The 23,327-nt window shown below is 39.4% G+C and overlaps 1 protein-coding gene across 12 annotated transcripts in view; it reads left to right on the plus strand.

The window, feature by feature from the left end:
- LOC147822412 (protein CBFA2T1-like) overlaps nt 1-23,327 on the plus strand; it is an 87,705-nt gene that overhangs the window by 27,327 nt on the left and 37,051 nt on the right. For 5 of the 12 annotated variants that reach the window (XM_087196852.1, XM_087196853.1, XM_087196849.1 and 2 more), the window contains exons 2-3: nt 17,754-17,891; nt 19,887-20,128. In XM_087196852.1, the coding sequence (XP_087052978.1) occupies nt 17,754-17,891; nt 19,887-20,128 (380 nt within the window). Of the gene's footprint in view, nt 1-2,857; nt 3,001-7,273; nt 7,733-15,133; nt 16,226-17,753; nt 17,892-19,886; nt 20,129-21,820; nt 21,909-23,327 lie in introns of those variants that run through there. The other 7 variants (XM_087196845.1, XM_087196846.1, XM_087196847.1 and 4 more) reach the window with 4 other exon arrangements.

The raw sequence follows: 23,327 nt of genomic DNA on the forward strand, positions 1-23,327 counted from the left end.
TAGGCTTTAGGAATTTTCCCATGACATTCGGGCCACTGTTCTTTGAGAAAGGAAAGGCAGAGGTGTTGTTCTGTTCTCTTAAAACAGAGATCCCCTCAGTTTTTCCTTGCTCCCATGCCAGGGATGTCGATGTCATGGTCACAGTGGACTTCCGTGGTCATGTTAGTCTTATGTAAAAATTCTACCCCTTTGCCTGTTGAGGAAGTAGTAAGATTATCATAGGGATGATTTTGGATATCTCCTATTTTGAATTATTAGGAATAAGTTAATTACAGTGAACCTGTGAATGAGATCAGCTTGCTTTGTGTTTAGACACGACTTTTCTGATTAATTTATCTGACAAATAATATCAAGAAGGTTGTTCTCTTGCAAATGACCTTATAGATCTCTGCAACCAGCACTGTTCATTTGTACTTGGAGTGCTCTTTGGAGTTGTCCATCAACGTTTGGTTTGATTTCCCCCCATTACGATTCTTTGCAAGCTCAGAGAAGACATCTCTAGTGCTATATGAAATATAGATGATTCCTAGTAAATGGATGGGAATTTAGACTGTCATCTTAATTTAATAACATATTTACCGACATTTAAAGGAGAAATACAGATGAGACTACATTAAAGGCTTCTTAACATGAAATTTATTTGTGTGTTCACTTGAGACATCCCTGGAACTTAAGGTGGTTTGTGAATTGTAAAAAATGTGTCACTCAAACTGTAGCTAGCCAGACTTTTATAGTTTAGGCTCCCCAGTGGTCTTCTTGATATTAAGAGATGTGCTTGGTTTTAAAATATCTTGAAATAAGGGAGGTGAAAATAGACATATTTAGGGGGATTTGAGCATACATATGCAAGTGTTTTTCCATTTTTAGCCAGGGTTTCACTGTGTAGTCCAGGCTGCTCTTGAACTCATTATGTAGTTCAGGCTGAACTTGAACTCAGCCCAGTCCTCCTCCCCCAGCCTCACAGGTGTTGGGATTACAGGTGCGTGTCACCACACCTGGCCAGATGTTTCTTTGGTAAACAGAATTTGAGTTGTCCTTAGGGGGTATTTATTAGCAATTTATTAATTAGAATATTTTCCCTGAATTACTTTATTAAAATAAGATCATGGACTCCATGAAAAATTCTATTATGCAAAATATTAACAGGCAGAGATTCTGGTAGGAAATGTTGGATGTGGGCTGGGGAGGGTATCTCAGTGGTAGAGCACTTGCCGTAGTGTGTACAAAACCTTGTGTTAGATCTTCACAATGGAGTAGAGAGTGAGTGTGAAACTGAAACAAGTGCATGGGTGTATGTGTTTCCCATTAGTGTGTGACTATGGATATGTAAGGAATTTGATAGTATAATTTATTCGCTGTCCAAACTTGTCTCGGGGAAACCCCTCCAGAAGAAATGCTTCAGTGAAGCTGCTTTCTGGAGAGGATTCCGTTTTGGTGTGTGGTATTCCTTGGATGGTTTATAAAGAATTTAATTGATTGCTTGAGGGTTTTAGTCTCATGACGTTCCAGTATACCATGTAGATTTTCCCCCGATGATCTCTACATCTTTTCCTTTCTGTCTGCTACCTCCTTATTAAAGTAGCATTCATTATTTTAGTCAATGAACATTGGTGCTAGGCTCTATTGGGTAATTGGAATTTGAGGTAAGTACTTTCTTGTGCTGCTTGTGTTCAAGGGTTTTCATGTGATAGATACATAAAACCTCTATAGATAGCTGTACCTTTTGGACCCCTCTCCTTCCCTTTTGGTTGTCTTAAATGTTACTTTTTTACTTCATTCTGAAGCTGGACAGCCTTGGTAGAGTTCCAAAGACAGTCCAATCTTCCGTCAACATTTTTTCATAGCTGGTTGTGTTCATAGAAAATCTGAACACACTAGATGTGATCTCAGTTGATTTTGAGGCACATACTTACCGTATACATCCCTCATCAAGAAAAAATTACTACCAGCTTGCATGATATCCTGCTTGGATTCCATGGTATTCATTCAAGATTCAGAGATGTTCTAAGGATAAAATATAGTAGTTTTAGTGTTAAAATGGAGCAAAACAATTAACAGGAAAAGGTTTATCACAATGTGACTATTTGCCACTACATAGGAGTGCTTGGTTCCACTGTGAACCACTCCCTTAAAGATAGCCATTTATGGTATTCTGTGTCTTCTTATGCAGTTCCTTTCAGACTTTTTTTTTTTTTTGACATGTGCCTCCATCTATCTATAACTGTCTTATACATTTGTAAAAAACAGACTCTTCTAAACCATGTAGTTTTATAACTTTTCCTCTCCCTTAGTGTGTGTGTTTTTTTTAATTCATTAAGTTTATTGGTACATTTTAGGCATACAGTATGATGCAATTCATCATTGGGATCTTGCACCTTAATATGATATATCTTGGTTCTTATTTTTTTCCCCATTCCTCTGCCCTCCCTTAGTGTGTTTTTAAAGATCTTTCCATGTAGATAAATATACATGTCCTGTTCCACTGTATGGTTATGTTAGAATCTGAATTGCCAAATGGCCACTGTCAAATAGTGAGGTTGTTTCCAATTTATCTCATTATAAATATACTCTTCGTATATTGTATATTATATATTTAGAATAATTTCCAAAGAGTGGAACCTGGTACATTAAAGGATATGTATAATTTAGAAATAATATAACCATAGCCTGATTGTCCTGCAGGAGAATTACCATTTTATAAAAGTTTGTTGAAGTGACAAAATGTCATTTTGTTACATGAAAAAGATGACCTTGTTACTGAGATTAAACTTTTTTCTCTATAGGGTTATAGATCATTTATGTGTCTTGCTCATTTCCTATTTCTGTCTGTCTGTTGTTTGTTTGTTTGTTTGTTTTGAGGCAGGGTCACACTAGTCCATGCTGGTCTTGAACTCACTGTGTAGTCCAGGCTGGCCTGGAAATAGTTACCTGCCTGCCCAGCCTCCCAAGTGCAGGGATTCCAGGCTTGTGCCACCACACCCGGCTGTGTGTAAGACAGAGGTTTGCTTTCTATTTTTAAACTGTTCTGTAGTAGTTCCTAGGAAAGTTTAATTAATTGCTGTTTATTAATATGAGGATTCGTCTTTATCATATGCTAAATTTGTATGCTAAATCTATTTCTGAACACTTAGTTTTTGTTTGAAATTTATATCCCGTGATTCTATACGAACAACACATTGTTCAAATTATAGTTTTATCATGCATTTTAATAAATATTTGGTTAAACTTGTTACACTTAATTTTCAAAGTTTCCTTGAGTATTTTCATTTATATTTCAAATTAACTTTAAACATTTCTGTAAATTTTCATTCTAGAAAAATTCTGTTGGTATTATGTTTAGGATTTAATTAACTCTAAGAATTAGAGTATATCTACACAGAATAAAGGTGCAATGGACATCTTGACTATGTTGATTTTTTTTAGATGATTTAGTATTACACAGAGGGCCTACTGTGTGCAAATCCTTATGTTTAGACCCTGGAGATACGCAGTTGAAAATGTGAGGACCATCATCCTTTATCCAGACCAGCTTTTATAGTTAGATGGGGGTTAGGGGTAGATACTGTCAGGTTTACATTTTGGAAATCCTGCTCTGGAAACTTATGAGAAAGGATTTGGGCTGGTAGGGACTGGAGGCAGAGAAGATTTTTCAGAGGCTTAGTAGGTTTTGAAAGTCACATCGGAAGTAAACCAAGGGTGGATCTTAAAAGTGGAATTCCAGTTGGTGGGATATTGGGATGAGCTACACTGGGAAGGAGGTAGTGGGACAGAAGAAGTCTTGGAATGGTTGTGGTGTTTGGGGCCTGGTCAGCTGGTTGAAAGGATGCTCTGTCCAGAGATTGACATATGGGAGGAGGCATAGATTCCCGAAGAAAAGGATTTCATTGGTTCTAAATATAGCTGTCAGTGGGATAGCCAGACAGAGTTGTTAAGCCAGTAATAAGATCTCCCTCAGGAGAGAGTGCTTCCCAGGCAGAATTTGTTTCATAAAACGTGAAGGCCTTTGTTAGGGACCAGAAGGGGTGAAACTGTTTAGGAAGAGGAGGCAGTGTAAAAGGAATTCCCTGAGCCTCCTGGAGATAACTCGATGAACATGCCCTGGGGAGAAGTAACAGGAGGTGCCAGAGACAGGTCAGAGTTCCAGAGGTCAAGCAAGATAAAGACTGATAGATAGCTGGGGGAGTAACCACAGAACAGTTCCTATTTTTGTTGGGGTAGTTTAGGTAGAATGGTGTTGATGGAAACCCATTGTAGTTGAATGAAGTATAAAGATGAGAGAATGGTTTTCGCTGTCAGCAGTTATTATTTTGTTATTTCTGTCATTAAATCAAACTCTGACACACTTTAAGGAGATAAGGAGTTGATTCCTTTGCTCTACTTTCAAATCTGTAATATTAAAATAGAAAACTCCCCATTTTTTTCCCCGTCTGTTCATGCTAGGTACTGAGCAATGTGGTAAATGCTAGGACTGAGTTAACACATGAGATCATACATGTATGATATGAAATGATATGCTCCCTCCCCTTGTGCAGCGCTTTACTGTCTTACAGGCATTAGAAAAATAAGTAATTGTATAATTTTTGTAACAGTTGTGGTAATCCCTAGAAAGACAGATGGTACAATAGAGGTTATAACACATGAGAAATCAAGGACACTTTCCCGAAGGAGCTGAGATGTGGTTTTCTGGGCAGAGGGAAAAGCCCTGAGGTCAGATGAAGTTTGCAACTGATTAAACCTTTGAGGTGTGAGATAAGATAGGGAAGGGGAGATTAAATCTGTACAGGGTACAGGTCATTTCAGTTTTGGATTTTATCCTAAGAGGGATGAGAAACATTTAAACCCAGGGGTAACTTGATCCCACCATTAGAATGAAAGATCTTGAGGGTAGTAATTTTTCTCTATTTTTGTTCCTTGGCTTGTTTTTGTTGTCTGAAATAGTATCTAGACTTTGTAGATGGGTGGATCAATAAATGCCTCTTTTGTTTTGTTTTGTTTTTGAGATAGGTCTCTTTATACAGTGTAGTCCAGGGTGTCTTTGAAGTCACTGTGTAGCCCAGCCTGGCCTTGAGCTCTCCATCTCCACCCTGTCAGGAGGGCTAGGGTTACAGGCATGTGCCATCAAGCCCAGCTCACTCTTGCCTTTCTTATCCTATTTATTCTCTCCTCGGGATATACTATACCCATAGTACAGAAATGAGCATGTCATTTGGCTGCTTAAAAACTTGGTTGCTTTCCACTTACTTACAATAGGAAGTTTAAATCAAAAGTACTATTTTTTTTTTCCTCCTATAATAATTTTTTTTTTTTGAGACGTTGTTTAGCTATGTAGTCCAGGCTGGCCTCAAACTTGTGGTGATCTTCTTTCTTACCTCAGCCTCCGAGTGCTGGAATTACATGTGTGCACCACCACGCCTGCCCTTAGAATACATTTAATTAATTTCAAGACATACTCCTTTAAGATCCTGCTCTTTGCTTATGATTCAGCCACAGGCGCATATCTCGTGCACCTTCATAATTTTCTGCTTTGACTTACCAACAACTCTGGCTGATTGTCACTGACTAGACTGGACATCCGTGCCTTATATCCTTCCTTATTGTGACAACACACAGCCAGTAGTTACTGGAGGGAAAGTCCTGTGTACTTGAAGACCATGACAGTGTTAGATGGCTTTGAATGGTGGTGTTCACCTGGACTGACGTGCAGTTTGGCAGCTGAGTGTCTCACAGATGCTCGTGCTCAGTTTCTGGGCCCTTGAACTGCCTGTGTCTTCCTCTGTTTGTCACATGCAGGAATTATTTTGCTGTTGTTTGGGCAACTTAGATTTTTTCTATTTTTATCATCATTGCTCAGTGGACATTTGCTGGTTGCCTGTGCCAGAGGGTTTAAATTTTTCTTTCATAAAGAGGCGACCCCACCTCTCATTTTTTCCTGATCTTAAACAGGACAGAAGGGTATAAAGCAGATGAATGTGGAACTACGCTAATGTGGGATGGTCTCAGACCGCTTGGCACTTCCTTGGGAGCTTCTAGGAGCCACTGCCAAGAAGTGGTGGTTAGAATAAGAAGCAGGAGTCACCAGAGTGAAGGTGGCAGCAGCTGTGGGAGGGGTGGCATCTTTGAGGGACTGGCATGTGCACATAATGCCTGGAGTCCACTGGCTTTCCTGTGCTAGCAGTTCTTTTCTTTGTGAAATTGATTCTTCTAGCAAGAAACACTGTTTGGGTACTTGTAAGTGTTTCTATAATGCTTTCTCTCCCTCTCTTCTCTTTTTCTCTTTAGTTTTACTGGGGATTGAAACCAGGGCATTTTTACTGCGCTGTCTTCAACCCAAGACAGGATCTCACTAAGTCACCAAGTTGCCCAAGCTGGACTTGAACTTGAGATCCTCCGTCCTATGTCACGCTTTCTTTCCTAAAAGCTGAGGAAGTTGAAGTTAACAAATAAGACAAAACTCTTATGTTCCTGAAGCTGATATTCAAGTTGTGAAAATATTCAAAAATAATACAAAGGTGTCACATGTGACTGGATAAATGCTATAGGAGAGGAACTGCTATTCTTGTCCCTAATTGATATGACCCAATAATTTTTATTTATTTATCTATTTTTTTGGTACCGGGATCTAACTCGGCTCCTTGGGCTTGCACAGCAGGCGGCGAAACCAGAGCTAAATCCCTGGCCCATGACCCAATAATTTTTTGAAGTTATTTTTCTGATGGTACAGATTTCCCTGGATCTGTGGCTGGCTTTCTTCTTAACCAGAGTTCATACCCCTTAAAGGAAGAGAGCCGTGCTTCAGGCTGTCATGCCCGATTCTGGACTAGATACTGGCTGCAGCACTTCAGGATTTGACCTTGTTGTCATTAGCATGAGATGTTTACTCATAATCTAAACTTACAGTATGTATGCTCACACTTCCTTAGGGTTTATCACTGACTTACCTTAGTCTTCGGTTTTAACAGATCGTTTGCAATCTTTGTCTGTCTGTCTGTCTTGGCTGGGCTGGGGATAGAACCCAGGTGTGCTACCACTGAGTTGCATCCTCAGCCCTTTAAAAAAGTTTTTTTGGACAAGGTCTCATAAAGTTGCCCAGTCTGGCCTTGAACTCTTGACCCTTTTGCCTCAGCATTCTGAGTGGCTGAGATTACAGGCATGCACCACCACCCCCTGTTGTCTTTGAATTTGTTTGTGTGTTTGTTTTTGTGGTACTGGGGATTGAATTCAGGGCTTCCACACTGAGTTATATCCTTAGCCTTTAATTTTTTTTTTTTAAATTTTGAGACAGGGTCTCACTGAGTTGCTAAGTTGCTCTGGCTGGGCTTGATCTTGTGATCCTTCTGCCTCAGACTCCCAGAGTGCTGGAACTGTTATTTTCTTCCTCTCTCAAATGATCACAAGCAAATGAAATAATATACAGAAACCCAAAACATAAATCAGGTGAAAAAAGGCCTGAATGGCAAAGGAAGATATTCAGGAAGCAGCCATTCCTGCTCCCTCCCCCTCCCCCTTCCCTTGTTGGGCTGCTTGTTACCTGCACGGAATCTTGCCACAAAGCCATTATTTGTACAGTAGCATTTCATAGCCATTTTTGTATGATGGCATTGTCCTTTGTGAGGATGCTCTGTAACCGAGTATTCTAAGATGGTGGCTGTCTGGCACCCGTGGCCTTAGCTGTTGAGCTCTTGAGTGTGGCTAAGAAACTAAATTTTAAGGTTTATTGGATTTTAATGAAAAGGTAAGTCACATGTAGCTGGTGTCTCCGCTTCTCTGTTAGAAAGTGTAGTTCTAGTGTATCAACCGCCCTGGATTTAACATTTACTGAGGAAAGTCTGTATTCTGGTTTTGCAGATCATAGATAAGGTAACAGGAACCTAGATGATAATGAACTTTGAGAAGGACCAAGATAAACTCCGGTTTATAACCTTGGGCAAATTATTCAGCCTCTCTGAGTCCCAGGTCCTGTTTTATACAAAGGGAAGGTTTATGGTACTTCTTCCTTAGGAGGTTTAAAATGAGATAAAACATGCATAGCTTTCAGCATGTATCATTCAGGCTTAACTCTGATTTTAGCTGATGTATCCTAATAGGGCTTTTTTCTTTCTTTTTTTTAGGGGTAAGAATAAAATATGTTCATTAAAGAATAGAGAAAAATAAGAAAGTAAAAATAACTTGTTATCCTACCATCCATATGTAAGCAGCAGAAAAACTTGCGGAATGTGGAATGTAGTGTATATTTTTGGTTCATAAAATATTTTTCCTTTTGTTTTGTATATTTGTGACTACACTGATATTATTTTAAAGAGAGCTTTTGGAGTGCATAAATCATATATGTATAAATTGCCTTATACACACTTCTCCCCTAACATTATATAGTAAAAGATCATAGGGAAAGTTTTATAATTACTAAGAGGTGTCTAAAAACTGTAAGTTGAATAATTTTTTCTAGCATTGTTCCAGATTTATCTTTGGCTTAAGTTTTCCAGCATGTAAACATTTATTTTAGAATTATTTTTGGATGATAGGAAAAAGAGCCATGGATAATTTTATCTTGAGTTAAAACTCTTATGTTTGTTTTGGGGGGGGTGTTTGTTTTGAGATAGGGTCTCTGTAGCTCAGGCTGGCCCCCGAACTCTTGGCAATCCTCCTGCCTCAGCCTCCTGAGTGCTGAGATTACAGGCGTGCACCACTGTTCTTGGCCTACCGTTGTATTTGTTGATAGTCCTAAAGTCTCAAAGTTGTGACTATAGGCATGCCTTATGACTTTATAGTGATAGATCCATTTTTTGAGTACCTTCTGTATGTCAAGCACTGTGCTAAGTGCTAGAAATAGAAAAACAAGATGCTATCATAATCTTTAATAGTGGTCACATACTGTGTGATTTGTGCTGAAAGAGGGATCTGGACAGGGTAACATGAAAATACAGTAAGTCTGGAACCAGCTTGGGGACAGAAGAGTTATTGCAGTTTCTGGCTGAAGTGACACCTGGCTCGAGTTTGAAAGGAACATTGGGCAGTGGGAGGCAGTGAACGGGAGGAGGGTTTTCTAGGACAAAAGATGCTGTGTATGTGAAATCCCAAGTGACAAGGCGTTTGGGGAACTGCAGTGGTGCCACGTGGAGTTCGACTATGGCAGTGGAGTGGGTGGGAGGAAGGAACCTGAGTCTGAAACACTGCAGACAGGTAGCACAAGCCTTTCTGTGGTCTCTTAAATGCCACAGACTTTCTATTTAAGGTTATAAAAGATCTTGGAAGATTCCTGAGAGAAGAGGAGCAAGATCTCAGGTCACTTCTTTGACCTGTATAGGAGCATGACTGGCTGTGGCGTGAAGAGTAGATTAGAAATGAATAAAAAGGACAAGACAAGGAGTCCATTTGATGGGTTGTTGAACAGGTCAGGTGAGAGCCGTTGGATGAGGAGGCTGGAATTCAGGCTGTAGACATCCATGATTCCCAGGACATTCAGATCTAGAGCTCTGGAGGGATGTCTGTTAGGGTTATAGATAGAAGTCCTCTCTGTCATGGCCAAGGTGTGAACAGAGCCACTGTTTCTAGAGTGCTTACCATGTGGCAGCAGGCCTTTGGCCAACCATGTTATTTATATACACGATCTGAGTTTGTTCCCACAGTGTGGGTTGGAAAAGGTGGCTGGTTTTACATAGGCAACCACAGAGCTGATGTTCAGATCATACTGTCCTTTAGCTCCACACCCTTTATTACCGTGATAGTGCAAATGAAGTCACTAAAGAAGAGATGGGTAGAAATTTGAAGAGGACCTAAGGAGGACTGTGGAGGGAAGTTACCGGTAGTTATCACAGAGATGCAGAAAGGAGAGCCCTTAGGCTGTGGGGTGCAGCCAGGAAGGCAAGAGAAAAATGAGAGAGTAGACCTGGGGAGTCAGGGGCACTGTGTCAGAAGGAATGATGGGCAGGGCCAGGCATGGTAGGGTGAAGGGTTTTTGAGGAAAAGAATGAGGTGTGTGTGAAATCCTGAGTGTCAGGCAGTGGGGTACTCCAGTGCTGCTGTATGGCTTTCAGAGATGGTCATGGATAGAAACCAGATAAAAACATTTTTCTTGGATTAGGAACAGGAAGGCAATTGAGAAGTGTTAGTGGAGGCTAGCAGGATGTCTTGATGCTGTGCTTCATGTTTGTTTGTTTCTTTGTTTGTTTGTTTTTATCAGTATTCCAGGGATTTGGCTAAGGAGGGATTGCTCCAAGGCTTGGATGACCCACATTATCAGAATTTTAGAGATATAAGTATCCTACAGGATGTAGTAGAACGAGGAACTGTATTTCCTGCTGCCAGGACACTCTTGTGTTTCTTTGCATCCTTCTGGCTGGTACTTGCCACCTTTTCCACCACAGGCCACCTTTCTGAACACAGAGGGCAGGAGAGATTACAGCTTTGTACCTCTGTACTGGGACAGCTTTCCTTCCTCAGTTCTTTCTTTTTTTTGGTACCAGGGATCGAACTCAGGTCCTTGCGCTTTCGAGGCAGGCAGCAGAACCATTGAGCTAAATCCCCAACCCTCCTTCCTCAGTTCTGAACGTAGAAGTTGTGGGGAAGGACTGAGCTTACCCATCTTGGACTAGGCACTGGGCTTGGGCGTCTCATTGGTTTCTTGGGTATAAAGTCATGAAAGAACATGGTGGCTCTCAAGGTGGTTATGAGATTAAAAGAGTTGATGGTTTCCCAGTGTGGGGCAGGGGGAAACTTCAGGCAGGCAGCCTGGGAGTCTCCACCACTAGTGCATGGAAGATAGACTGGGAAATGTGGAAGCAGAGAAAGTGTAGGTTACTCTTTCTCTTTTTTTTGGTACCTGGAATCAAATTCGGGGCCTCATGCTTGCTAGGCAGGCGCTGTGCAGCTGAGCTACATCCCAGGCCCTAAGGTTACTCTTTGAAGAACCTGGACTGTGTTGGGCAGGGGATTTAGCTCAGTGGTTTTGCCACCTGCTTCGCAAGCGCAAGGACCTGAGTTCAATCCTCTATACCAAAAAAAAAAAAAAAAAAAAAAGAACCTAGACTGTGAAAACAATTTCAGTGTTTTGGTGTAATTAAAAAGAGAATTGGACATTGATAGCGTTATTTTATAATCAAATTATTAATGGAGATTTAGTAATAAGGATTGAAAATGTATTTGAAAAGAGAACATAGGTGCTAATTTTAATGTTTACAGAAGAGAAATTGCCATTCTTGTGAGCATAGAAATTTATGTGAACAGAAGGCTGATTATAATCACCATTTTCAAAATAATTTTATATGTGGTTACTTTATTGCCAGATATATATTCTCCAGGTCGTCTTCTCTGTGTTTGTGATGATCATAAGCCATATCTGCAGGAACAAACCAGAGAACTTTAGCATTTGCAGAAAATCCTTGAAGTCGTGAAGTCCAACATGTTTAATTTTATAGATAAGGAAAGCAGAAGCCAAGGAAGCGAAGTGATCACTTACAAACACAGCAGTGCCTATCAGAAGAACAGGAACTGTTTTCTCCTTGGGCCTTTGTTTAGAAAGTGAGGAAGTTTTTCCCAAAACCTTTCCCATAGCCTTCCCTTTGCAGCTCTTTATCTAGAATTGGATCACAACACCCATCTTTGAAACCTACTACTGATAAGAGCAATCATTAACTTGATTTATGCAAAACAAGGAGGATCTGCCTTCAAGAATTGGGAGGAAAGGGTAAGTACCTAGATAAAATTAAGGACTTCCAGCTTGGAAGAAAGGGCCACACACTGCTGAGGAACTGTTACATGAGCCAGGCTACAGAGATTTTGTATTTTAGGCTGTGGACAGTAGGATCCTCTCAAAGATTTTAGATCAGTGAAAAGATCAGATTTGTATTTTGGAAGTAACAGTCTTCATACAACACCTATTGCTAGTCTGTTCATACTGTTATAGCAAAATACCCTAGAATGGCTATTTTAAGTAACAGGAATCTTTCACAGTTCTGGAGGCTGTGGAGTGTAAGATCAAAGCATCAGTAGGTTTGTGCCCAGTCTTCATGTTGCTTTGGAATTCTGGGTCTTCACCAGGTAAAAGAGATGAAAAGCAAAAGGAGCCTACATAATTCTTATAAGCCCCCACCCCATGGCTTGAGACAAGGTCTCCTAGTGCTGGGATTACAGGTGTGTGCCACCACACCAGGGTCTCCCACCCCTTTGTAATGAACTGATCCCATCCCCGAGGGCAGAGCCATTTAAAAGGCTCTGCCTCTTAATGATGTCTTATTGGTGCTCTTCGAATTTTGGCCGACTTTCAGCCAGAGCACCTATGCAAGGCTAAGAAGAGAGGTGAGTGGTCACTCTTACTTTTGCCTAAAACTGCATTAACTTGATTGCAGAGGTAAGTTTCAGGACTCCTGCACCTTCCACATAACAGATGGTCCGTGACTTACAATGGTTTGACTTAGAAGTTTTTGACTTTACAATGGTGTGAAAGAGATATATTCATTAGAAATTTTCCTTTTGACATTTGAGTTTTGGTCTTTTCCTGGCTAGCGACACATTGCAGGGTACTGAGCAGCAGTAGTGAACTGCAGCCCTCAGCCACACCCTCAAGAGTAACCAGCTGGAAACTGGATTGAAAAACTTCCACTAGTGCTTGGGAGCTTCTGAGTTTCTGTTACTTTTGCACACTACTCTTGTGTTCCTGGACTTGGAAATACATACTAACATTTGAGAGTAGACAACTGTGTTGCTATGATGTTTGATAGATTGGATGTGTTGAATTCATTTACAATTTATGATGTTTTTCAACTTACAATGGATTTATCAAGCTGTAACCCCCTCAGAAATCAAGGAGTGTCTGATCCTTTATATATTTATGAACTGTTGATGCCATGTGTTCACAGTTTGTCACAAAAATTTTTTTTTTGCAGCATTAGGGATTGAAACCAAGTTCTTCATACTGAGCTACATCCCCAGCCATTTTTATTTTTATCTTGAGGCAAGTTCTTACTAAGTTGCTAAATTTCCCAGGCTGGGTTAGAATTTGAGATCCTCCTGCCTCAGGCTCCTAGAGTATGGTATTGCAGGTGTGAGCCACATTACTCATAGCAATTGGTTATTTTTGAACTGGCTAAAATATAGGGGAGGGATTTGGAAAAGTTAGGAATGTAACCAACCTACATGTGAGAACCATGATCATACATATATGTTAAGCACCCTCCTAAGAAAAAATTGAAAAATATTGAGAGAAAGGAAAAGTAAAAAAGGCCAGGGAATACCAGGGTGTCCTGTATTGATAGAAGCTAGACTTGAAGCATCGGAAAGTGAAGTTTACACTTAGCAGTGCCTGATAAGAGTCAGCACCCTGATGGGTTTCTTTTTCATTTGTTGTTTTTGAGACAGGGTTTGCTATGTAGTTCAGGCTGGCCTCTTGCTTTGCCCTCCCTGGTGCTGGGATTATAGGTGTGATCACCACACCTGGCTATGATAGGGTTTTAAGCAGTATCTTATTTAATTTTTGTCTCCATTAAGGACAGAGGATTGTATCCCTCCCTTCCTCCCACCTCTCCATCCTTTTTTCCTTTCTCTTTTTCTCTTTCTTTCTCCCCTCCCTGCAGTGTAAATTTTATTTGGATATGGGTAGTAGTGGTCACTAAATTGCCCAGGCTGGCCTCTTGCAGTCTTACTGCCCTAGCCTCCCAAGTAGCTGGTATTTCAGGTGCATGTCCCCATCCCTGGCTTCCCATTTTTCTTATGAGGAACTGAGGCTCAGGATAATTAACTTCTGGGAGGGCTTCCTACCAGTGGTTAAAGGAGCCAACTCTTGACGCCAAGTCTGTCTTAACTTGGAAGTTTCACCACTTTGCCAAAGATCCTTCTACTACATTGTTTCAGCATGCTTAAAACAATAGTATTTGACATCCCTTCTCAGGCATTCTTGAAAGGGCCTGAGCAGGAATGGAAGTTAGCAGAAGTGCTCATCAGGGACATGTGGAGGCTGGATGGCCGGAAAGCATCAGTCACCATTGTCCTGGTGTGTGGACAGTCATCTGCAACAGCTCGTACCGAGACTTTGCCGTCTCTAACTGACTTCATTGTCAGAACTCTATTTGCCATGTTTTCCAGTGAAATATAGTACAAATTAAGATTCTAATCCCATTTCCTTCCCTGTCTTCCTTCTCCTTTCCCAATTCTCTTTTAGTAGTACGTGGCTTCCACATTGGCTTAATACTTTCTAGTATCTTTTAAGTTCTTTCATTAACACTTCTTCAGGTAGACTGACACTGGACTAATTACTAGTTGTCCAAGAAGTTCCTTATAATCTATATCTGAGACTTCTATTGTAATTGACATGATGTCCTAATAGAAAGAGATGTACTGCCTACCAAAATTGAACATTTTTGTTATACCAGTAGTGTCTAAAATGGTATGCAAACAAGTAAAATGTAGAATACCTATTTTTCGTACCTTGAAAACACATCTGGAACTGTTTGAACTAACTTAAAGTAAGTGCCAAGGCAGATTATGTCATACCTTTTCTTTTTACTTTAAAAAAAAAAAAAGAAAAAGAAAAAAAAAGGAAATGGAAATGGAAAACATACCACTTCTGGAAGGCCCTGACAATGAATTGGATATTGGAATGGTATTGGTAATGCATATATTTATATATGCCACATTTTCTTCCATGCTCCAGCCATATTTGCTGCATATGTGTTGGATATTTGCCAAGTGAGAGAAATGTTACCACGTAGAGAAGATCATCTTGTTTAGAAGTGGTGTGAATCACGGTAGAAGTAAAGACTTATACTTCCCTTCCCTTCCTGATCAAATAATTTTTTTGTCCTTCTCTTCTTCCCCTCCTGCCTCCTCCTCATCTCTCTCCTCTACTTAAAAAGAAAAATCACTTTATGTCTGTCTTTCACTAACGTCACAATTCTCTTCCAGCAATGAAAAACTAGAAATTATGTACCAGAGAAGTATAATTTTCATGAACTTAAAAAAATTATGTAAGATACAGAATAACTTAATATTGGTTTTACCATATCCTCTAATTTGAAATGGAGTGAAATGCTTCTGTGGTTAAATCATAGGTCTTGTGCTGTTTGCTATAAAAGTTTCAAGAATATATATTTCAAAAAAAAATTTTTAAGTAATCCAAAACAAATGCAACAGAGCTCAGCATACTTGAGACATATTTTCCGAATTTATCTTAAATCTCTCTGCTCCAGAGGGTTTTTGTGTGTGTAAGGATCGAGCCTGGCCGGTGATTTCACCATCTATCTACGTTCTGGATTGATTGCACTGAACAGCACAGAATGAGTTACATATGGTCCCACTTTGTCTCAGTTTATAGGACCTCTGGTTGGAACTCCATTTGATCAGTAGTAAGTCAACCATCGCAGAACTTTGGCTAATGTCAAAGTCCTGAATATATCCGCGTACATATATTCTGGTTAGAATGTCCATATTCCTGCCTGGAGTCGTGGTGTCTTGCTATGCATTGGTTTGGTGGTGGTCGTTCATAAAATACTGATGACATTTTAACAATTAAAAGAAAAAATTAATCACCTCTGTTGATGGTGCTACTCTGATGATGCTCTGGGTGATAAATGTGGACCAAGACTGATATTCAATACATTTTCAAATAAAAAGTACATTTGCATCAAGAATGTTTTCTAAAGTTGGGACAGAGGTGGAATACAAAGGTTATATTAAATATAAACTTGATTCTTAAGTTTAAAGAAACCTGTTGTCAGCTTTTCAGAATTTGCGTTTTTCTTAGTGTGGGCTATGTAGGAGGAGGAGGAGTGGGTGTGAGATCTGTTTGAAAGTTGAGGTACGAGGGTGGTAAGGGGGGACCTCTATGCTTCAGGTTCAGCGTTGGCTGGTGAGAGTTGTCTCCCTTTAGGGCTCCTCTCTCTGCCAGTTTTCTCCTCCTTTCTGTTGCTTGCTTTATTTGTTCATTACTCCTGCTTCCCCTGCCCTCTCTGCTCTTCCTTTCTCTGTCTGAGCAACCACGTGCTGCAAGTCTGTGTATCTGGACTGCCTTCGCTCACAGTTCCATGTGAGTGTTAGCAGAATGAAAGCCAGATGGACCAGCCGTCCCCACTGTTATCTCCCAGCCGACTCTGGCAGGCCTCCCTCTCTCCCTCCTTTCTTGGCATGACAGAAATATTTGCCTTTATTTAGGGAGACTTGTATTTGCTGCTGTACCTCTTCCCTCAGCTGCAACATAAGCGGAAAGCTATTTATTCCCTTGTTGCTGAGGTTGGTTGAGGTGAGTAGAATGCGCAGTGAATTTACTGAAGAAGCAATTTTAAGCCTACCTAACTTCTGTGTTTTTCTGGAATAAGAGACTTACTGATGCTGATTATAATGTGCTCTGGCATAGCAATATGAAGAAAAGTTTTTAACAGTAAAGGAGGCAAAGCTCTCTCCCATCATTTCATTCAGAACTCTTTTAACGACTTTAGACTCATTCATTGTGATTCAACCAGTAGATACTGTTAACTAGATCATCCTGTGAAATGCACTTATTGGGATAATGATCATTTTTATTCTTTTACTACATTTCCCCTAATATGGTTTCAACATTAGTTGAACTTTTTAAATGCTGTATTTTATTGCAACCCGAGTCTTAATGAGACTGCTTTGAACAAAGTTGAGCTAGATTTGGAATGGTGATAGTAGTTTGGGCTTTTCATTTTCTTTTAATAATTGACTTTTAAGTAACTTTGAGAATTTCTCATTATGGTTATCACAGTATTTTAAAAGGCTAATTCTTCATAGTTTGTTTTGCTTTTCTAAATGTTCAAGTGTAAAATACTTGTGTCTTAAGCTGTAGAAGCACCTCAACATTTTGGGGGTGTGTTTTCACATGTTTGTAGAAGTATCTAGACAAAAACTCATTTTGCTAAAGATCTCTTGCTTTGATATGTAGATTAAATTAAGAAAAATAGTTTGCAATTTTAAGAGAAAAGTATTAGGAGAAAACAGTTCTGAATTATACGTGTTCATTATTAAGTAGTCAAATTTCTCCGTATCTGTCTTGCACTTTAAAAGATAATAGGATTGTCTTTAGTTTTTGTTAGTTATCAGTCTGAAACTTAAACATTCTGTGTCTGAGATTATTAATCAGTGTATTGACCTCATTTTTTAAAATGACAGGTCATAAATTCATGCATTCTAAGTAAATAATAGCTTAACTTCATTGTGAAACATAAAGCATTTATGTAGTGGTGATTTTAAAACAGAGCAGATAAAATTGAAGGGAGAGCTATGTCTGGGAGACGTGAGCTGTTTCATCTAATAGACCAGAACACTAAGCAGGGAAAGCGGATGGCAGGTGTTAGAGAAATTCTCCGCCAAGAGCTGCCTCCTGCCAGTGTCTCACCTGCATAACAGACTTCAGTTGGGTTTTTTTTGTTTGTTCTTTCTGAGCTGTCAGGAGGAGTTCATTATCATCTTTCTTCCTCATCTGTTCTGTACTCTTGCTAATGTTGGCTTCAGCTCCGACTGAAGTTGTGTTGGTGCATATAACGCTACTAAGGTAGCATCTGCCCAAGCCAGAAATAACAATAGGATATAATATAACCTAGTTACAAATGAGGTCCTGCCATCTGCTACACTTTCTTAAGTGGGGTCTGGATGATAAAATCCTGATTTAAACTTCTGTAGATAAGCATATTTTATTGATAGAGGATGTTGAATTTCTTCTGTTCACTTGCTTTTTAAAAAGATAAACCCCACTTGAAAACTAAGGTGCTTAAGGAGTAAAATAACCTGTTCCTGGTGGCATCCTCCAGATCGTACTGAGAAGCACTCCACAATGCCAGACTCACCTGTGGATGTGAAGACGCAGTCTAGGCTGACTCCTCCGACCATGCCACCGCCCCCCACCACCCAAGGAGCCCCAAGAACCAGCTCATTTACACTGACAACATGTAAGTTGGTCACGTTGGAGTTTCATGTTTCAGTTTTAAAGTTTAGATTAGTTTTGCTCTGCATGTAAAATGTCAAGGAAAAGTAAAATTTAGTGTCCATGTAAATAAAGCAAAAAAAAAAAATAACATTAGTTTACCAGTGAGGAGGTAATGAACGCAAACAAAAGTATATCTTGGGCATAAGTGATATGACTACCAATATTTATCTGCCTTTTATTACTTCAGAGTTATAGTCTGCTATGTTTTTAGCAAATGAAGAACATTGGATTTAGTCTGAAACTATAGTTGTTATCCCTGTATCATTTATGTGAAGCTCTCCTTAGTTTGGTCAGTTTGACTTGGAATGTGGAAATATACTGTAATTATTTCTGGGTTACTTCTGGTCTTCTAAAACCACTTTGTCTATTTCATACTGTTATAAATAACATTAAAAATTAGACTTTCTTAAATTAAAAAGGGCATTGCTGTATGCAACACTTTCCTATGGAAACCTTTCTGAAATTGGTAGCATTATTTGTTTCGACCTGGTCAGGCTTCCATTAAACCTTTACTGCATTTTCTCTTGGCTCAAGTCCTTCGTTCTGAGTCAGTGCTCATACTGCTTTCTGTACCATCCAAGGAACGGACAGAACATTCCAAGAGAAGAGCAATTTCTCTTGCTTTTCACTCTAATTCAGCAGGCATAGTGGGTAGATTTATTTTAATCAATCTGAATGTTCTGGTTAAAATTGTCATCAAGGATTTATCAAGCTAATAAATGTCATCTGTTGCAGATAATACGATTTACGGACCATGTGCCGTGAAATCTATATGAATGGACAGTAAGAGGCTAAAATAAGATCCAGAGGATTATAAGGGGTCAGCAAAATACACATCCTAGGCTATTTGTCCAATGTTGTCCTTCCATTGAAAAGATCTTTCCAAATGTGCAAGGAGCAGAAGACTGTGACATGCCAAGCTGTAACCCTGGCACCTTATGTTACCCCAAGTCCCAGTGATAGGCATATGTCTCCTATGAGATGGTCTGGTGAGCTGTCATTTTTTGACAGGTTACATTGGTACTGATTTGGGATAAGAGAATCATTTTATTATTATGAAAAAAAACTTAAGGAATAACACTATCCTTAAAACTTCTTCAAACTATTATTGGAGATAATCGAAGTTATATTAGAAAGATGGGCTTGATAAAGATCATTTTGTCAAATTAATTGACTCAACATGATGAAATCATCATTTTCTTTAGTGACAAATGAGCAAGTTTTCTAGTCTCATTCTTATGGATTATCATCTGATGTTCAACTACATTTTATTGGAAATGTATTTACTGAATTACTACCAATGTATGCTCTTGGTTGGATTGAGGTGTCCTCTTTCATTTTCTTGAAATTACTCCTTGATAAAGTCCGTTGTGGCTTTATATGTAAAATTTGCTTTTTCCCTAAATAAGTGGTTAAGAAATATGAGGGAGAAAATAACCTTCTAATTGGGTGGTATAAGGTGAAAACTTGAAAGCCCTATTTCTATAAACACAGCTGTCAGTTGTGTGTATAAAACATGATTAAAAATGTTCAGTGATAAATTTAGTCTCCACCAAATGTACACTTTCTCTAGAGGAGCAGTTTAGGAAGGAGTAGCCCTGTTATATTGATGTAAGCCTGTGACAAAAGGCTGACATCCAAAGCTGTTTGCTCTGTTTGGAACATTTCAGGTGGTTGGCATATGTGCTCATGGGAGGCAGGGCTGGCCCGGTGTTACTGCAGGCTCTGTTTGTTATCAGCTTCTGTGCAAATGCCAGGCCTCCATGTGAGGAGTGGACCCGGTTAGTGGTAGAAGAGACTGGTGAGCCTGTGAAGTCCATGATTTTACAACATGTTCCAACACCTTTGAAATTACAGTTCTACCAGATTTCAAGGGAAGGAAGGAAATGTGGTGGCAATTTCCTTGTACTTGTTCCCTGAAATTTATGTTTTCCTTCTGATTTTGTGCCCCTGACAGTAACTAATGGCACCAGCCATTCACCTACAGCCTTGAATGGCGCCCCCTCGCCGCCCAATGGCTTTAGCAATGGGCCTTCCTCTTCTTCCTCCTCTTCTCTGGCTAATCAACAGTTGCCCCCAGCCTGTGGTGCCAGGCAACTCAGCAAGCTCAAACGGTTCCTTACTACCCTGCAGCAGTTTGGCAATGACATTTCACCAGAGATTGGAGAGAGAATCCGCACCCTTGTACTAGGACTGGTGGTAAGTAACAGGGACCAGCCCAGAGTTATGGGGTAAGGGACAGCATGTGTAGGAGATTCAGAAATAGAGACCCCATCCTCATAGCAATTTTGTGGGTATTTTGCTTTTGTTTTTTATTTTTTTGCTTTCTGAGATATGGTCTCCTGATGTAGTCCAGGCTGGCCTTGAATTCACTATGCAGCTCAGGTTGGCCTCGAACTTGGAGCACATCCCCTGCTTCAGCCTCCTCAGAGCTCTTATTGTAGGCATGGGCCACCATGCCCAGCTTCTCACAGCAGTTTTGCTGTAATAGTTTCTACACCTGGAGATTATGTGCAAGTCTGCTACAATAACAAGTTTTCCAATTCTGTATTATGTATTGACCCCCACCATGGTTACTTTTACAAAAAAAAAAGCTATACAGCTAGGGATGGTGCATGTCTGTAATCTCGGCACTCTGAGAGGGGGAGGCAGGAGGATTGCAAGTTCAAGTTCACCTGGGCAACTGGGTGGGTGACTTCATGTGACCCTGTCTCAAAATAAAAAGGAGAGGATATAGTTCAGTGTGAAGGACTCAATTCTATCACTGGTACAAAAAAATTACTTTTATATATACAGATTTATTGTTGTCATAGCCATAAATATGTTTGCACATGTGTGAATATATCCATGTATGTGTATTTGTACAGATAAATGTTTATATAACACATGTGTCTATGTATATTTCAATAAGTACCCTCTTGGCATAGTTAATGACTTCAACACATAGAATGATTTTGTTATGTTAATGATTCACGTAATCTAATTGGGCACTCATTTTAACTTAGTTGCTTTGGGGAGGAGTTTTTATTTAGATGAACTCATAAAACAATAAATCCTCATTTCTCTTTAACCTTGGTAACTATTAATTGTTATTTTCCCCCCAGACTAAATCTCTGGTATAGATAGAGTTACTTAAACTGTTAGTTGAGAATGGAATTGTTAATTTTGGCACATTACACTGCAAATGAGAACATGTATCATTTCTTTGCTTCCTAAATCTCTTAGATTTGTTGTCATTCTCTACACAAATGGAGGACTCTCTAGCTTTTAGTAAGGCCATTTTCCCTTGGAAACTGAGTCATAGAGCAGTTCAGTCTTTCATCCATGATTAGGCTGGAGTAGAAATTGGGATGATGGGCAGCAGTTTCCCTTTTCATGAAGTGCATCATTTATTTTTATTACGTGGCCATATCATGGGCAAAGCAGGACTAAGAGGCATGCTTAAAATCACTATAAACTATACTTGACAGAAATTTTGCAATTTAAATTTTAACAATTAACTGCTTCTCCTTCTTGCTCCCAGAAAAACGACTTTCCCATTTCCCACTGTCCCTGGTGCAAATCCAGAGCACAAAGCCAATCTGATAGGTGTGTCGGTATAGCTTCAGCATGTTGGCCGTCACCTATCTTCCCTTTTCATTCTTTTTTTTGAGTGTTATGTGACAGATTTTCAACATGTAAATACGTTAGACCAGAAAACCACAAAGTAAATCTAAATCAATAATTGTATCAAATGATGAACATGTTGTTTAAAAAAAACCTTGTAAACGTAATGTTTTGTTAAAAATGGTTCCGTAAGTTAAAATGTAGGGAAAATTTCAGTAGAGTTTACTACATATTAACTGGTAGACTTTTAAGCGAAGTTTGTTTTTGTTTTTGTTTTTGAAACAGGTCTGCTGTACAGTCCAGGCTGGCCTTGAACCGGTTTGTGTAGCTAGGCTGGCCTCTGGCTTTTGATCCTCCTGCCCCAACCGCCCCGGTACTTTGATTACAGGCACTTGGCACTGTGTTCCACCTGATTGAAATACTTTTTAAAAATGTCTGTTTACATGAGACTTTCTAAAAGTTAATGGAAGTCATTAATGGTGCCTTGCATAGAACAGACAGTAAACATTTGTCAATCAAGTAAGCGAATAGAGAACAGGCTTTTGTTTTAAGCATTTGGCTACAGACCATTTTAAATCTTGGGATCACCTTTTGAAGACATGATTTTACACATGCGGAAACTGAGGAACACAGATGTTAAGTAAAATGAGGCCATTCAACTGGTAATAACACACCTGTGATTGGGATTTAGTTGCAGAGTCCTGTTGAAGGACATTATGGTATTATTTAGGTGGCATTAAGAGAAATGTTAGACATACTATCCTTTAGAAAATGAGTCATCAAAACAAAAAGATGGATAAAATAAATTGGCTCCCTGACTGGTATTGTTAATGATAGGAGATTGGCATTTATTCATAGTTTCTGAGAAAATGTTTTGAGTTGGGGGAGGGTATGAAAAGCTGAAAATTTCTCATTCTTTGTCATAGGAAAGGAACATGCACAAGCGACTGATATTTTAATGGTGTTCAGTCATGAAAACCCAAATTTTGTCAGTTATCAGAATATCTAAAGGGACTGCAGTCATAGACACTGAAGTTACAGTTGTCCTTCTGCCTAGGGACTAAGAAAAAAATGAATCAAAAGTGTGGTCACTCAGTACCTGTTACTGAAGTACTTAAGTAGATGCTTTTTATCAACACACTTTGCCCATGGTAGGATACAAATCAAGAGTATTTGGAGCTTGTTTATATATATGGGATAGATTAGGAGTGAACTTAGGTCATTTTGCTCAGGCTCTTTTGGACTGAGCAATACACATTACCTCTAGGGTAAATGAAATGTCTTTGAGAACTAGGAATGTTTTTTATTTTTTCCATCTGCAACACTCAGTGACTCAGAAAGCACTCAGGCCCTTTCTTTGGCTTCATTAGCATAGCACACTACCCAACTGAGCTGTTCCCCCTGAGCAAAGATGCTTGTGCAGACAAAGAGAGAATGCAAAATGGAAATAGAGAAAGAGGAGTATAGCATCTTCACCAGCAGTCATACCAACAAAGTCTACAGACATGGGCCTTTCAAGTGATCTGTTTACATTTAGATACACCCAAGCGTATATATTGTCCATAAAGATAACATTTAGAATACTCTTCATATTGCAGGGACTTCTTTAGCAAACTCTGCTAATGGCAGAGTACCATATTTAATGTGTTTTACTTTCAGATGCAAATTTTAGAAGTGGAGTTACAAATAGACCATAGTATTACTACAAGTAATTGTCCAAGTGGCTTACAATAAGAATTACGCTAAAAAATTTTCTATTTTTATGTGCAAATACTTTTCCTTTTCTACATCT

This window comes from Heterocephalus glaber, unplaced genomic scaffold, assembly GCF_053883595.1.
Source record: "Heterocephalus glaber isolate CG9 unplaced genomic scaffold, H.glaber_assembly_v1.0 deba00001623, whole genome shotgun sequence".
NCBI classification, from domain to species: Eukaryota; Metazoa; Chordata; class Mammalia; order Rodentia; family Bathyergidae; genus Heterocephalus; species Heterocephalus glaber.